The 18,016-nt window shown below is 42.4% G+C and overlaps 1 protein-coding gene across 1 annotated transcript in view; it reads left to right on the top strand.

Moving 5' to 3' along the window:
* MALRD1 (MAM and LDL receptor class A domain containing 1) overlaps window positions 1-18,016 on the top strand; it is a 438,556-nt gene that overhangs the window by 197,718 nt on the left and 222,822 nt on the right. The window contains 2 exon segments of the mRNA XM_030549280.1: window positions 6,854-7,101; window positions 12,728-13,016. Coding sequence (XP_030405140.1) covers window positions 6,854-7,101; window positions 12,728-13,016 — 537 coding nt within the window.

The raw sequence follows: 18,016 nt of genomic DNA, 5'->3' as shown, positions 1-18,016 counted from the left end.
AGGATACATGTTTACTGTATGCAGATCCTTCTGAAAGAGGCTCAGTAGGGCAGCAGTGTTTTTCCAAGCCCAGAGGCTAGACAAGTGCCACTGGAGGGGCTGCACGGCCACCCTCTGATCTGCCTTTGGAGCTGGGTGAAATTAATTCCATTTCTATACCTCTCCCACAGTGAATTCCCTACCAAATCCTGGTAATTTGGTGTCCCGCTGTGTCTGTAGGAATGAATTTCACCCTAAGTAAACAATACTTATGTCAATTTAGTAAATGAATTGTTATGGTGCAGATTGCACCTGGCTCTATGCCCAGGAGGGAAATAAAACCCCCACCCCTGTGAAGCCTCCTCACGTCTTAGTTCAGGGGCTGTGGAGGAGGGCAGGGCTTGGAGACTGGTACCCCCCTCCCAATATGTAATGTGGGTGGAGAGCCCCAGGAAGCAGGTGGAACCTTGGCTATAAGTTTCCTGGGTAAGGGTACAGTTTTGGGAAGAGAAGAGCTGCACATCTTGTCTGCTAAAGAGAGACCTTAATGCTCATAAGTAAAGTAGTTTTGTGAATAGGAATATGGCAGTATCATTGAGCAGTTAAACCTTCAACTGTAAATCTGCATTTTTAGTTTTCTACCCCATTTTTACTGGAAGAATGACCTATTTAAAATTGCTTCGTTAAATAAATATAATAAAGGCCCCGAAGCTTTAATTTACATTGAAATGCTGGCAAAACAAACATCATAGAGCGTCAGTTTGCCAACTGCAATTCTCCAAAGCATCTCGCTCGTTAATTTTGCCAGCTAATATACTTCAGAATGAAGTTTTCATTTCCCCAGCTGTAAGATTGAAATTGTAATTTTTCATAAATTCTCAGACTAGGAAGGGACGTTAGCTTAAAAATAAGTTAGCTTTTGCTCTATTTAATTACCTCTTTTGATACAGGTGTCTCATGTAGGTCATGTGTGGCCAATATAATTTTGATCACATGCTTAACATTCCTAATATAAAATAGTTTATTTCTTAATTATTCAACTGTTGTCCAACTGATTAACTAGCTAAATCACCAACCCTGTTCCATTACTTCAGAAGCAACAGGTTGGCTTTGCCTTTATACCTCTTGGTTCACAGTTCAACACAGAGGTACTTGCTAGAGGGAATTTTACATATAATATGTGCAGCACTAGTTAGTATATTAAATATCAGTATAGTTTCAGGTCCTGATTCAGGAAAACATGCTTCTATGTGAAAGGTGCTTGAGCATGTCCATACTAAAGAGAGATGGATTTAGCAAGCGTGGGAGTCTTAAAACTCATAATGAACATGGGACAGAAGTTGGAGCTGCAGTGAATTTTGTTGGCCAGTTACTCGTAACTCAAAGTTATTATTATGTTTTGAATGACTATGTGCTAATCCTTTTTGCACAACAGACCTTTTGGTCATTGTTCAAGTCTACACTATATTCATAAATAAAAATTGTCAGGAAAATAAACAAATTTTGCTTGAATTTTCATTATTTTTTTTAAATTTTCCTTGCTTCTTTTTTACAGACAGTTAAATTTCCAGTAGAGAAATGTTGGGGGTGTTTGGCTGTGTTGTTTTGGTTCAAGCCCATCTCTAGGGCTTGAAGAATCGTTGCCCTCTCTCCTGAGACTTCTAAACAAATGCCACTTAAATACTGCTACCTCTTAGGCCTGGTCTACACTACACTTTTAAACCGATTTTAGCAGCGTTAAACCGATTTAACGCTGCACCCGTCCACACTACGAGGCCCTTTATATCGATATAAAGGGCTCTTTACATCGGTTTCTGTGCTCCTCCCCGACCAGAGGAGTAGCACTAAAATCGATATTACCATATCGGATTAGGGTTAGTGTGGCCGCAAATCGACGGTATTGGCCTCCAGGCGGTATCCCACAGTGCACCACTGTGACCGCTCTGGACAGCAGTCTGAACTCGGATGCACTGGCCAGGTATACAGGAAAAGCCCCGCGAACTTTTGAATTTCATTTCCTGTTTGGCCAGCGTGGAGCTGTGATCAGCACAGGTGACCACACAGAACTCATCAGCACAGGTACAATGCAGTCTCCTGAGAATCGAAAAAGAGCTCCAGCATGGACCGCACAGGAGGTACTGGATCTGATCGCTATATGGGGAGAGGATTCAGTGCTAACAGAACTCCGTTCCAAAAGACGAAATGAAAAAATATTTGAAAAAATTTCCAAGGCTATGATGGACAAAGGCCACACCAGGGACTCAGTGCAGTGCAGAGTGAAAGTTAAGGAGCTCAGACAAGCCTACCAGAAAACCAAAGCAGCAAACAGAAGGTCCGGGTCAGGGCCGAAAACATGCCGCTTCTACGCTGAGCTGCATGCAATTTTAGGGGGCTTCTGCCACCACTACTCCACCCCTGTCCGTGGATTCCGAGGTGGGGGTTGTAATCTCAACCATGGCTGAGGATTCTGCGGAGGGGGGAAGATGAGGAGGAGGAGGAAGAGGAGGACGACCTTGCAGCGAGCACACAGCACTCCGTTAGCCCCAACAGCCAGGAGCTTTTTGTGACTCAGACTGGAATTACCCTCCCAGCCCTCCCAAGCCACTAGCCCAGACAGTGAAGCCATGGAAGCGACCTCTGGTGAGTGTACCTTTGTAAATATAAAACATGGTTTAAAAGCAAGCGTTTTTTAATGATTGATTTGCCATGAGGGCTTGGGATGCATTCGTGGCCAGTAAAGTTACTGGAAAAGTTTTTAACATGTCTGGGGATGGAGCGGAAATCCTCCAGGGACATCTCCATGAAGCGCTCCATGGAGGTACTCAAAAGCCTTTGCAGAAGGTTTCTGGGCAAGGCAGCTTGTTCCATCCACCATGGTAGGACACTTTACCACGCCATGCATGTAGCAAGTAATCGGGTATCATTGCATGACAAAGCCTAGCTGCGTATGGTCCTGGTGATTGCTGGCATTCAAGAAACATCCGTTCTTTATCTTGCTGTGTTATCCTCAGCAGAGTGATATCGTTCATGGTAACCTGGCTGAATTTCAGGAATTTAATTAAGGGGACAGAGATGGCCATTTTCCTACTGGGCTGTTGCTTAAAAGAAATCCTTCCTTGCACGTAGCCAAGCGGGGGGAGGGGAGGAAGGATAGCGCTAAGCTTTTTTTGCATTTGGCTAGCAGGAATCGTCCCAGCTTCCCGCCACGCGGTGGGGGGCGGAAAGGGAGGTGATTACCAGTGATCTTCCATGATACCAACCATGCGGTGGGGGGAGGGGTAAAGCAATCATCCTACGAGAATTGGATGGGGGGGTTGGCTTCTGCTGCTGCATGTTAACAGGAAAGAAGCATCAGAGGGCACTGTGTATATGAAGGCTGGAGAAGCCAAAAGACAATGGCTTACCATGGCCGCATGCAAGCTGAATTCTGATGCCCGGACCTGCATCTGTGAGATCTGTAACACCAGAGCCGCAGGCACTCAATATTAAGATGCAAAATGCGACCTTGTAGTGAAATCACATGTGCTATGTAAGGTGAATAGTGTTGTTCACTGTGAAAGAGTTTAACCATTGTTCTGTAAAATGTATCTTTTTAAATACTTCTCTCCCTTTTTTCCCTCCCTCATGCAGCTGCACATTTTTCAAGCCTCCCTACTCCATCCCGAAGGCTCTCTCAGATAAGGCGGAGGAAAAAGAAGATGCGAGACGAAATGTTCTCGGAAATCATGGAAGTAACCCGCAATGAAAGAGCTCATCTGAATGAGTGGAAGGACGTGGTAGCAAAGTACAGGAAAGATGCCAGTGAACGTGAGGACAGGAGGGACCAACGTGAGGATAGGAGGGATGAACGTGAGGACAGGAGAGACACTCAAGATGAGAGGTGGTGGCAGGAAGATCAGAGGTGGCGGCAGGAAGATCAGCGGTGGCGGGATGCAAAGCTGGAGCTGCTGCGTAATCACACTGATATCCTCCTGACGTCTGGTGGATCTTCAGGAAGAGCAGCGGGGTCACAGAGTGCCGCTGCAGGCCCCTGTGTAACCACCCTCACCACTCACCATGTTCCATATCTTCCTCACCCAGAGGTGTAAGAACGTGTGGGGGAAGGCTTTGTGCACCCGCCCACTCCACCCCTGTGGACAGTCCAACCAAAAGGCTGTCATTACTTTGAAATGTGTTTAATGGCCTTTTCCTTCCCTCCTATCCTCCTCCCAAACCACACCCGGGATACCTTGTCAGTTCTCTGCCTCTTTTTATAATTACTTTTTAATAATAAATACATGATTTTTAAACGATAGTGACTTTATTTCCTTAAGCAAGCTGTAATCGAAGGGGAGGGTGGGTTGCTTACAGGGAAGGAGTCAATAAAGGGGGGGGCGTTCATGAAGGGGAAACAAACACAGCAGTCACACCGTACCCTGGCCCATGATCAAACTCGTTTTCAAAGCTTCTCTGATGCGCGCCGCTTCCTGGTGTGCTCTTCTAATCACCCTGGTGTCTGGCTGCGCGTAATCAGCAGCCAGGTGATTTGCCTCAGCCTCCCAACCTGCCATAAAGGTCTCCCCCTTACTCTCACAGAGATTGTGGAGCACACAGCAAGCAGCAATAACAAAGGGGACATTGGTTTGGCTGAGGTCTGAGCGAGTCAGTAATGTGCGCCAGTGCGCCTTTAAACGGCCAAATGCACATTCTACCACCATCCTGCACTTGCTCAGCCTGTAGTTGAACAGCTCCTGACCACTGTCCAGGCTGCCTGTGTATAGCTTCAGGAGCCATGGCATCAAGGGGTAGGCTGGGTCCCTCAGGATAACGATAGGCATTTCAACATCCCCAACTGTTATTTTCTGGTCTGGGAAGTAATTCCCTTGCTGCAGCAGTTTAAACAGAGCAGTGCTTCTGAAGACGCGAGCGTCATGAACCCTTCCTGGCCATCCCACGTGGATGTTGGTGAAACGTCCCTTGTGATCCACCAGTGCTTGCAGCACCATTGAAAAGTACCCCTTGCGGTTTATGTACTGGGTGCCCTGGTGCTCCGGTGCCAAGATAGGGATATGGGTTCCATCTATCGCCCCCCCCACAGTTAGGGAATCCCATTGCAGCAAAGCCATCCACTATGACCTGCACGTTTCCCAGAGTCACAACCTTTCGTAGCAGCAGCTTAATGATTGCTTTGGCTGCTTGCATCACAGCAGCCCCCACAGTAGATTTTCCCACTCCAAATTGATTCCCGACTGACCGGTAGCTGTCTGGCAGTTGCAAGCTTTCAGAGGGCTATTGCCACTCGCTTCTCCACTGTGAGGACTGCTCTCATCTTGGTATTATGGCATTTCAGGGCAGGGGAAAGCAAGTCACAAAGTTCCATGAAAGTGCCCTTACGCATGTGAAAGTTTCGCAGCCACTGGGAATCGTCCTACACCTGCAAAACTATGCGGTCCCACCAGTCTGTGCTTGTTTCCCGGGCCCAAAATCAGCGTTCAATGGCTAGAACCTGCCCCATTACCAGCAGGATCTCCAAAGTGCAGGGGCCCGCGGTTTGAGAGAATTCTGTGTCCATGTCCTCATCACTCTCGTCGCCTGCCTGCCGTAGCCGCAGCTCCTCCTCGCCTGGCTTTGCAGGTCCTGGTTCAGCATAGACTGCACGAGAATGCGCGAGGTGTTTACAATGTCCACGATTGCGGTATTGATCTGAGCAGGGTCCATGCTTGCTGTGCTATGGTGTTTGCACAGGTCACCCAGGAAAAAAGGCGCAAAATGGTTGTCTGCTGCTTTCATGAAGGGAGGGTGAGGCTATACCCAGAACCACCCGCGACAATGATTTTTGCCCCATCAGGCACTGGGCTTTCAACCCAGAATTCCAAGGGGCGGGGGAGTCTGTGGGAACTATGGGATAGCTACAGGATAGCTACCCACAGTGCTATGCTCCAGAAATCGACGCTAGCCTCGGACCATGGACGCACACCATCGAATTAATGTGCTTAGTGTGGCCACATGCACTCGACTTTATACAATCTGTTTTATAAAACCAGTTTATGTAAAATCGGAATTATCCCGTAGTGTAGACGTACCCTTGATGTTGAACTTTATCAGACCTCTGAAGAGGCTCAGGTTCTGTTTGCACTTTAACAGAAGGCTTTTGTGAGTTCTTCTTTTGTCAAACAAATCAGGATGGGTCATTTGAAGAATTTAGCTTCAAAATACTTTTTCTTTCCAGCAATAACAACAAGAATTATTTGAGGCTTGATCCAAAGCCCACTGAAGTCAATGGAAAGATGCCCATTAACTTTAGTGAGCTTTGGCTCTGGTTTGTAATTATCAGCAAATTTTAAGAAAATCTAGATAAAACTCTTAGAATATTGTAATTCTGTTAACATAAATTTATATGAATAGCTGACTTAAAATGTTGACCAATTTGGCACTTTCGAAAAGAAATCTAAGTACTTGAAACTTGTGAAACAACTGACCAGGAAATATAAAACATGCATTTTATACATATAAATATAATCAGAGTTTGACAGTTTTATGTACAGACTTAAAATAATGTTCAGTTATAAGCATCTCGATTTGCATATTGCCCATTAAAATGTGTGTGTTAATTCTTACTGAAAGCAAATGGTTAGAGAAAATAAGCTAGAATTAAACAGAGGCTGTTTGGTAATCAGAAATCCTTTTAAAATGATCTAATTATCAGCAGTCTTTTTAGGAGAGTAAACTAACCACTTGTCTGTTAAAAAGACTCATTAATAAAACAAGGTTCATGGTGTTTTTTTTTTTCTGTTGTGAGGATGTAGATAAATCACTTGTTTGTCTATTTGGTTATAAGCTGGTTCTTTGGATCTACCTATATTTGTACACAGTTATTTTACGATAATTTTCACAGGTGCATCCATGGGGCGTTGTGATTTTGAATTTGATCTTTGTGCCTGGGAGCAGGATCAGAATGACGACTTTGATTGGAATCTCAGAACTGGCAGCATCCTGAAATCTGGCCCTGGACCAGCTGCTGATCATACCTTGCAGGGGCCATCTGGTCATTACATCTTCATAAAGAACTCATTCCCTCAGTTGCCAGAGCAGAAGGCCAGGATTTTCAGTCCCAAGCTAAGCAGAAGGAGCAAAAACTGCAAGGTATGTCAAGGCATAATACTAGGAGGTATGCGCTTGATTTGTAGAATGCTACAAAGTAATAATCACTAATGTCTTAGATAATCACTAACATGTTTCTTAAAGAAAACTGGCGTGTTCTAAAAATATTATGATCCTGCTCCTGTGTTGACCTTGAAACCAATTACCAAACATTTAGTTTCTCATGGTGCAGAAGATTAAAGAAGAATGACTTCTGTTGATGAACTAAGTACTCTGGCAGACTTGGAAGTAGTCAATAGTAGAAGCAGATATTGTCTATTCAGTGGGTGGCTTAGAAAAACTGATATAACAAAAGCACTGAAAAACCTGCATATATCTGCTTTGTGCTTTAATGGAGAAATTGAATAGAGGTTCGTTAACGACTGGATACAAGGGAGCGTAACTGGAAATGGAAGAATACATGATGAGAAGTTTCTTCTCACTGATCTATCAGAAACTAGGGAAGAATAAACTTTTATTTATCAAAGTGCTACAGCACATTTGTCATTGGTCCTGAAAAAAGCCTGGTAAACATTTGGAAAAAATGGATTGAGAGGTTGTCTAATTTCAGTGCATCCTCTGCCTTCTTTGATAAACTGCTGTGTTGTATCTTCTTCTTAACCCAGTGGCTTAAAACAGATATGCCTGTGGCTCCTGCTGTCACAGTACACTAGAATGGCATTTCTGGAATTTTTTGGGGAAATGTTTTTATAGTATTACCTGCTCTATTTACATACTGTATTTTTCCACTCATTGACTCTTGTTTTCCACAATTTATAAGGTTTTACAATGTGCAGATAAATGGGGTTGTCATGACGGGTTAACAGTCTATTAAAAGAGGGTTATTAAAGCATTCTTGCTAATCTAATTGGTAATGCATGTGTAACACATACACTTTCTTATTTAAATAATAAACCCTACACCCGAATCAAACATAAATATTGCCAACTCTGTGTATTTTCACTAGCAGAAATAATTTTGTTTACCATTGTTTCTCCTTCCTCCTCCTCCTCCTCCTGTATTTAACTCCTGCCTTCCTTCATGCGCCCAAACTTGCACATATGAGCATGAATAAAACTACTGGAGGAATAAAGGATTTGAGGCCTTTGTAAGAAATATTTTTATGAGACATTCAAAGGAGGAGGGAAAGGAAGTTTGAAGGCAGCGCCGGGAAGGGGTTTCCAGGCATAAAGGATGGTGTTGAAGAAGGCCAAGAGAAAAGACAGGAGATTAAGGGGTAAAGTTAATTTAGCATTTTGGGTAGAGTAAAGACAAGGTGAAAGATAAAAGGAGATGAGGGCAGAGGTAAGAGAAACCTAAGTTGTGTACAGCCATGAAAGTTAGGGGAAGAAATCTAGTGAATTTTGAGTTTAAAAGTGAGCATTCAGGAAATATAATTTCAATTCATAAATGCAAGATAGAGTAAATCACTGTTAGCATGTAAATATCTACCCAGCATACTAGCAGAAATGTCAGCCTTTTCAATGTATCCATTTACATGTACGCCTGCTCAGCAGTTCTTTGCAGTTGTAATCACAAAACAACCACTCCTCCTCCCATCACATTGAAGTATCTCCACTACTAATTATATGGCTGGAATTCTTAATCCATCCTCATACAGTAACTGAGTTCCAATCCCTTGATTGAAAGAAAATACCAATGACTGCCTGCTTGTGCAAATTTTATCATTTTATTTAATTTTGACTTGTAAAAGAGGGTATTTCATCTTTCATATTAGAATTTTGCAGAGATTCATTTTGCTTTGCTGATTAACACCTATACAGCTACTTTATCTTGGTTTGATTCCATACAGAAACTAGACATGTCAGGAGGGCAACTATCAGAAATCTTCTTGATGCTGACAAATTTAAATTTGATTTTTAAAGAGCCTTTGATTTGAGCTGATTCTGAGTGTACAGGTGCAGAACTGCTCTTTGGAACTGAGGCGGTCTAATCCAAATACATTTCTAAATAGCTTTACTGAATTTTTCAAATGGAACCTCAGCTCAAACTTTAACCCCTTAACCAGATAGTTGATACTGAAAAAGAGAAAGTGTAATAGTGATTTGGGAAATTTACTTTTAACAGTTTTGGTTAGTTTGATATTTTCCAGATCACTTGATTTCATTTTCTCTATCTTCTTGTCAAATCCCAAACCCTTTATAGATAAGAAATTCAGGAAATGTTAGACAAAAATGATCATATTTTGTTATACAAATATAACATGAGTAACTCAGTTTGTCAATAAAGAAAAAATAAACTAACCACTAAACATTTAACTTGGAAATTCTGAGCCATGAACTTGTGTTTTCCAAATCAGTTTCCTAGCAGCCTTCTGAAAAAGATATGAAAAAAAATCTTCCCCCATATTTGAAAATTTCTGCCTAAATCCTTTCTCCTTATGTTCTCCAACTCTTAGTCCCACTCCTTTTAACATCTATGTGTAAACAATAAAATATGCTTTGAAGAAATATAGGCTAACTAATGATAAATGGTCCATTGTATGAATATTGATTTATACTGTATATTAAGTGCCAGAAGAATGGAGGAAGGTCACAGCTGGCAACAATTAGCTTGTTCATGATTAAATGTTTTTATCAGGTATATAGAATTGCCTTTAATCTTTAAGTAGAAGTCCTTTTTCCTATTTTGAACCTGTCAAAGCCCGCTTTGACTTTTCAAGCACTTTTTTGAACATCTCTGCAGTTTTGAAGTTTCCTTTTATACCAGTTTTTCAAGAGAACTTGAGTTTGAATCATATTGACACGCACGCACGGCTGGCTTTGTGAACTGTAGCCAACTGTATTTTGCTATTCAGAAGTGCTGGTGAGCATCAGTGATTGAGAGGCAAAGTAGACATTGAATGGAATAAAGAGTATAATGACATAAGGATGATAATCTTGTGTTTCACAGAGTACATTGATTGCCTATAGGGATCAGGAGGGTCTTCTCTCATGCACACAATTGCATATTTAGCATATATGTAACCCTTCTGCCTCTCTGAATTGGCAGCAACAAGGGCCAGGTTCAGTATGCAGGGGTTCCGTTTCAATAACACCATGCATAACCGGCTCGAGCCCCCACCCAGTGACCTGGGACACTTACATACCACATCCCCCTGGGCGCCTCTAGGAGGCAATACTTCCCCTCTCGCAAACACAAGTGCTGAGTGTAGCAAAATCTTTTTAATAAAGGAAGGAAACAATGTGGCATCCCACTGGAGAAACACCACAAACAGGATTATAACACAAACCATAAACAAACAAAAAAACCCACCCCCAGGTACATTTGGCAATGTCCTTTTCCCCTTAGGGTCTTAAGTCCAATCACCCCAAAGTCCAACAACCCAAAAGTCTCTGGTCAGTGCCACCCCAGAATTCGAGAGTTTATCTGCGGAGTTTTACCCTCCTCCAGCCTGGGTGGAAAGGGGGGGGAAGTCCACACAGAGTGTTAAGGGGCACCTTACGTGGGCCAGGGCCAACTGCTCCACCTCTCCATGGAGTTCTGCTGCAGCCTTCACCACGACCAGCTCCACCACACCAGCTGTGCCGCTCCTCCAGCTGTCCCTGCAAACCACTTCACTCTGCTCACTGTTCCATGGGCTGCTCCAACACACTGCAAACTGCTCTGCCAGCCTCTTAACAATAGGTCTCCAGGCTCCCCCACTTGTTAACACAGCACTCCATGATCTCATTTCAGCTCTTAGTAGGGGAGCCCTCGTGCTAGTGCACCATTGGCCCAACATGAATTCAGCTCAGCAGTCTCTAGATGAACTCCAATAGAATCAAAAATTAGCTCTACTCTTTAACATTGGAGAGAGGAGGATTGGTGTTCCAGACCCTCAAAAGGAGGCCCATACCATCAGATACACACACCAGTCCCCAACCTCTCTCAATTCATGAGGTTTTGGAACCCATGTCCCATGTTTAGCAAGTACTACCCAACTGAGGTTGAGTCAGCTCTGTCACAAAGCAGTCCCACAGCTCCCCATTCACACAATCAGGGTGACAAACCTTTTTTTTCTTCCTGCCCCAATAACAAAGAAATTGGGGATCCCAGAGCTGTTAAAATCACCATCCCAAGCTGCTGTGGGGTTATGCTAAGTGGGGCGGGGGGTGGATGCCAATGCAAATTCTTGAAATTCTTTCCACACTCTACGATTCACCACCAGATGTCAGGGTAGCGCTCATCCTGACTCTACTTACATATATAATAGGGTTGGAATGAGGATACCATTTTCAGTTGATTCCGCCTGAAGATGCAGATTCCAGTCTCAGCTGACCAGTATACTCGTCTGATATATGAAATCTTATGTTCCACAAAAACTATCAAAAACTTTCAAGGCCCAGGACTGCACCAGAGTAGTTACATTTTCTTATTTCTTATAATGAGCAGGAGTCTAAATTCCTTGGAGTCAGTGCAGAAGCTACTAAAGTATACACATTAGAGCCACAGGTAGAAATCCTGGCCCCACTGAAGTCAATAGGAAAACTCCCATTGACTTCAGTGCACCCACCATTTCAGCCATAGAAGATATGCAAATTGCTAAATGTAAAAGGAGACAGAAAGCAAGTTAAAAACAGTGTGGTTAAAAAGCAAGATATATTCAAGCCAAAACAGTATCCTTCAAAAAGTGGAAAGTGATACTAATAGAAAGGAGTATAACTTTATGGCAGGTATACTGTGTAATCTGTCATTAAAATCAGTTGCTCTACCAGACAACTGAAGGATAGTGAGAGTTGAGTCTACATTTTGTCAAGTGTCAAGGTGATCTCATAAATTACAGACCGGCAAGTTTTACTTCAGTACCAGGAAATTAGTTGAAAATATAGAACTCATAGTTGTAATTTATTTTAAGAAGTCTTTGATAAATCCATCACAAGAGGCTGTTAAGGAGACTAAATAGTCATGGAGTGAGAGTCACAGTTCTGTCATGGGCTAGAATCTGGCTGAAAGAGAACAAAGTATAAGAATAAATGCTTCACTGGCAATGACAACATCTTTCTTTCACTGTGGTTCTTCCTTGTACTTTATCTACCGTTATCCTACTTGACCACTGTCATTATGTTCAATAGTTTGTTTTTCTCTTTTCACTTATGAATCCTTCTATTTTCCTTACTGTCTCTTTGTAGAGACTCACTCTGAAGCAATCATACTAGGGTAGGAAAGAGCTCTGTGCAGATGAGGCACTTCAGAGTCCATCAACACCACTATAATTAGCCTGAGAAGAGTTGCACTTGAGTGATTCAAGATACTCCCCATATGTTAAAGGATATTGTTTATACATTGCTCCCTGCCTCTGCTGTGTCATCAGTTTTCACAGTTTTAAAATTAAGTGAAATTTAAGTGAAATTTGCTTAGAAGAAGTCTACTAGCAGCTCTATAAGCCCTGAAATGTTGATTTCCAAAATAACTTTTGTAAGTTTACTGAAGGAATAGTTCTACAGATTACTACTAATTATATTTTCCTTGTGTTTATTTAAAACCCTGGATAATGAATGATTCAGCAATTTTGATGCTCTTCTGAGAACTGGGGATGCTTCTGTAGTGAATATTTAGGGTAATTATAATGACAGAGTATACTTAATGTTCCCTACTGGGTATTTAATGTCATTATTCTTGGTTGCAGATATTATTTTATTACAATATGTATGGAGTGAACATTGGATCATTAACCATCTATCAGGTGACAGCATCAAACCAGGAAAAAGTCCTATTCCACCTAAGTGGAAACCAGGGAAATTTCTGGCAGAGGAGACTGTTGCTTCTGAATGCAGATGAGGACTTTCAGATCGCCTTTGAAGGGCAAGTTGGGAAAGCATACAGGGGCGACATAGCAATTGATGACATCACGTTCACTAAGGAATGTTTGCCATCACCTGACTTATCAGCAGAACCCACAGCACTACCTTCAACAGGTACATTCCTATTAAATAGACTTAGCAATTTCACAGCTTTAGATTCTGGAAAGAGTAGCAAACAAGCCTTGCTTTGATTTTTCTGTTTTGGTTCTTTTAATAGTCAGAAATGAATATAATTTGAAGTAGCTCTTTAGTATGTTGACCAAAGTATTGCGTAGAAGAGATGTTTGGAAAAGTGAGTTACTGATCCTGAATCTGCATGACATACTCATCTTGAGCAGGACAAACTCACAGGAGTGGTCCCATTTAAGTCAGTGGGGCTATTCACTTGTAAAATCAAGTGTAATAGGACAAAGAGTGCAAGGGGCTTGCTTCCCTAGAGCCCGTATGCAAAGACTAGGCAGAATCCCAATGGGGAGTATACATACAGCTTTCTGCTAGCACCTCCCTGGATGCAAAAGGTACATGTGAGACAAGAGGAAGAGGGCAAAAACCCCTGCCTGTATACTTGCCAGAAGAACTGTTGCAAGGGTGACAGAGCTGCTACTCCAGCATATGCTCCCACTGTAATTAGTGTGCCACCAATCAACAGATAAATTTCAGTTCATGCTGGAAGCTAAGTCAGAAGCTAACCCTTAATTTCCATCAATTTTGATTGTGAGTGATTCATAGCCAGTGAATCAGGAAAAAGCTCTTCCTTTTTTTAGACAGCATTTGGCAGCTAGGCTTTCAGATGCAATCTATGAATATGCAACTCAAATTGGGATTTCTGCCATGGCTTGAGGGCAGTATAGGACTCTCAGGATTTTGTGTCTTTTGAAGGGGAGGCATTTATAATGGGTTTCCATTGAATTGGGAGCCTGTTATTTTCCTAAATCTGTTTTCAGAAAGCCTCGTTGAGACAGTGAATTGGGATACTATAAGCTGTAATTTTTATTTTATTGATCTTTTGTTTCGCATTTGTTCTTTCCATAAGTATAGTAGTTACCCTCAAATTGCATAACTACTTGAAAATTATGACAAACACAGTTTAAAACAGTTTAGGCTTGGCTGTGGGAGAAACGCTGTACTTTTCCTAGAGAATGATATTTTTCTAATGGTTGATGGTTTGGATTCACTTTCCTCTTTCTTCTCTTTGGGGTGGGGAAAGATTTTTCTTTTGAAAAGGCCCTGTGATTCTGATCTTCAGCATAATATCCATACTAGAGCTGGTGGGAATTCTCTAGATTAAATGAAATGTTGTCAAAATATCCTGTTATGCTGAGATATTGGTTTCAATGAAGTTTTCATTGGGGATTGGGAATGAGACAGGAGACACACTGTAGTGTGAGGGTGAGAGCATTGGCCTGGGATTCTGCCTGAGTCACAGCAGAGCTTTTCATTCTATATCAATCTGACTCCAAGAGAGCAGGGACTTGAACCTGGATTTCCCAGATCTCAGCCAATACCCTAGCCAGGCAGGGATACACGAACACACTGTTGCTTCCTGAATTGGAAAGCTCAGGTTTCAAGCTAAAAATAACTGACAATTTAGTTTTTCAAAAAATGGCCAAAATGTTTTGATTGTGTTCCAATGGAGAATGAAAGCAATTTTGAAACCTCAAATGTTGCTTCAAAATAGAACGGTCATCCTCCAGTCATCTTCTGTATTCCTCTTACTGTCCCCTTCCCAAAATACATATAGGCATAAGAAATAGTTCATGCTAACAGTCATGGGTTCTGTGGATACAATGACAGAGTGGCTAGCATTATCAATGACTGAGTCTGATTACAATGAGATAGTAATTGCCATTAGGTACATAAAGATGGTAATTGACATTTGCTATTACTCCATAGTGTTCATGGAAATCATCTGACCTCTGATGCAACATTAACAACAAATTATTTGGAACAAAAGATGTAAAATGTAGTTGTTTTTGTTAAACTGGATTGGACCATTATTAACAATTAAGAAAGCTCTTTGTCTCTCTTCCTGAGGGTGTTATATTCAGTTTACCTACACAATCATTTTGAAAATTGCAGATGGCATGTGTACAGAAATCCTATCCCTTTCTATATCCCCAGGCTGAGACAGAACTGGTCAAAATTCTCCAACATTTTTGATTTTGCAATTAATTTTTTAATTGAAATTTTGATTGTGTGGAGAAACAAACACAACTCAGACATATTTACAGAAATCATTTTTTAACATTTTTCATAGATATCTAGGCTGCAATAACTTCTACAAAGCAATTATACACAAAAGGTGAGAGATTAGGGCCAGGGTGTGGGACAAACTGACTCCTGTCAGTTAGGGGCTTTGCGTGAGCCCTGGTAGGCTATGGCACCTATCTGCCTGTTGACTGCCTGATGAGGGAAGGAAATCTTAAATCACAATGAGACCACAATGAGATTTTGCTGCCCATATCAGGATGTCTGGAGAGATGCCTCCTCCCCCAGTGTCACTTCCCAGTGATCCCATGGCCATGCCTGGTGGTAGCAGGCAGGTCATGGACTCCGCACCAGGGAGAGGTAGTTTGGGTTTTGTGGTGAAGTTAATAGAATGGAATTTTGGGGAGAGATTGTTTCCTGGTTCTACCTTAACTTCCTGTCTAGGAACTTCAGTATTTATTTATTCTCTCTTGTCTCTGTTCCCAATCAATAAAATTAAGGTATTTTCCCATCTCACAAGAGTATTTTGAGGAGGAGTCCATTAATTTGTGTGAGGTGCACAGACACTACACCATGGAAAAGCCTATAGAAACACGGAAACTCTCTATGTGGCTGCTGCTAAAGAATCGTTTTCTTCTTCAGAATTTCATTTACCACACTTCAGGCACTGGGTCAAGCTGGATTGGATACTCCATCTAGCACAGTGCATCAAGGTCAGAATTGGCCCACGGTGTGCAAGGGTTTCAAAATATATCCTTAATACCTCATCAAATCCTTACAATCCATGCCATTCTGCTCACTTCAATCACAGCCCAGACTCTCTGGCCTTTTACAGACAGGATCAATACTTGAAAAGTAAAACTTTATACTATTGTGACCCTCCTATGTGCATTTGCTGAGGTTTCTAATTCTGTACTTTCTGATGTTTCTGGACCTGCTGCATTTATAGTAGATACAAGTCCCTGTGGCAACATTTGAAACTTTAAAAGCTTTACTTTTAAAGGTGAAAGGCTGTTCAAAAATACTTCTATCAAACAAAAGTTATTAAAGCCTAAGAAAAAGCCATGAGGGACCCATTTCTTTGTATGATATGTCCAGGATGTAATCTGTAGAACTTCAGTTGTTCACAGCAATTTCAAAGTAACAGTATTGGTGCCTTAGGATTCATCTTAGCTGACATTATGTTTAGAGTTTATGTAAATGTATTTGCCTTCTCTCACCTACAGAATTTCCATTTGTCCTGACCAGAAATTTAAACTCTGATTTCCAAAGGTCCCAGGCTAGATCTGCTATTAAGCCATGCTTTTTGCTGCATTATGGACAGTTATGGAGATGGAATTAGTTGCAGGAATTTGGACCTCTTGATACCCTTTGACACTGGGCAGAGGGAAACAAAGCAGCACCTGAAACTATGCAATTGAGATAAACCAAGACCGAGACATTTAGTCTTGTTTCCATAGGTTTAATTTTATAATGACCAGTGGTGTGTTGTCTGTGTTTGCAATGAATGCATTGCAGGCCCCAGGACTGACTGTGCCCACAGGCCAATTCTGTTTGGCCTCCGAATGCACCTGGAGGATGCCATTTTATAGAACAGGAGGAGAGTTGCTCCTCCTCAGAGACTGCTAACAACAGAAACAGGGCAACTGAGAAGGAGACAATCACAGGCGTCATCACTCCTGATGCTGCATGGACCAGCTGCAAAGCAGTATGCCCCAAGAGGAGGGGCTAGTGATAGACCAGGGGCAATAGAACCTGATAGGCTAAGCTCATATAGCTGACTCCAGAAAGACTGTCTGAAAGACAGGCCAGCTTCACCTTTCTTTGTTTTCCTCCCAATTCCTCTCTCTCATAAGGGAAGGAGAGGGGACAGGACCTTTCTTTTGTCTGTTTGTTTGCCTTAGAGAATGCCTCATGCTGCAATCTGGGGGGTTTTTTTGAGGGGGGGAGGCTATTCCCCACATATGTCATTACCTGGAGACAGATAGTCACAGCTGCTAATTTTAAAAGAGAACAGAGGTATAATTCTATAATAAGGCACTAGTCTTCTAAGTATTTAAATTCTGTATTTCCTGTCGCTGTTTCTCTCCTTGGTAAATATTCAATAATATTTAAAGGATGGAGGAGAGAGTCTGACAACTTTAAAAAAAAAAAAGTCATTTTGAAAGCATTGTCATGGACTGCTGACTAACTGACTGTCCGCATGGCGCTTAGCAACCGCCCCAGACTGGCAAGTCACTCAGAGCTGCTTAGACTGTTGACGCTCAGAAACAATAAAGCCTCATTTCAGGGCACTGCTTATCAACTCTTCACTGTATGAATAGTGATGGCTATTGTAGTATCTGGAGCTGTTCGCATTCTACAATGGTAGCCTGTGTAGGAAGGCAACGCTACTTACTCCTTCCACTGTGGCTTTCTTTGCTTTGGGCTGGATTTGAAATGTACAGTCTGCCTTGGGTAAAGGGAAGCACATAGCTGCAGCACTTCTGGAGCAGCCCTGGAAAAGAACTGTGACTCCTCTGCTCTGGAGCGTTCATCCCCTTTTCTGGAGTAGCCTACTCCCCACTGTGCGCCTGGCCAGTTCACTGCCAGGCCAGCAAGAGCGGACTGGGGGGAGTTGAGCTAAGGTTCTTCCCATATTCCATCCTTCTCTGCCCCTTTGCTCACAGGGCGACTGCGACAGGCTTGGGGAAAACCCCATCTGATGCATGGTGAGTGCGCCCCATCACACTCCTAAACCCAAGTCAATATACTCACCCTTCCTAGTAGGGAAAGGAGGCTTCATGGCCAAAGTCAATGTACTCTCCCCTAACAGCTGGGCAGTGCGGACCAATGGCCAGAGTCAATAGATTTGCTCCAGTTGGCAGGACAGTAAGGCCCAACAGCTACAGTCAATAAATATGCCC

Source organism: Gopherus evgoodei, chromosome 2, assembly GCF_007399415.2.
Source record: "Gopherus evgoodei ecotype Sinaloan lineage chromosome 2, rGopEvg1_v1.p, whole genome shotgun sequence".
Lineage (NCBI taxonomy): Eukaryota > Metazoa > Chordata > Testudines > Testudinidae > Gopherus > Gopherus evgoodei.
This window is presented reverse-complemented; position numbering and strand designations above follow the sequence as displayed.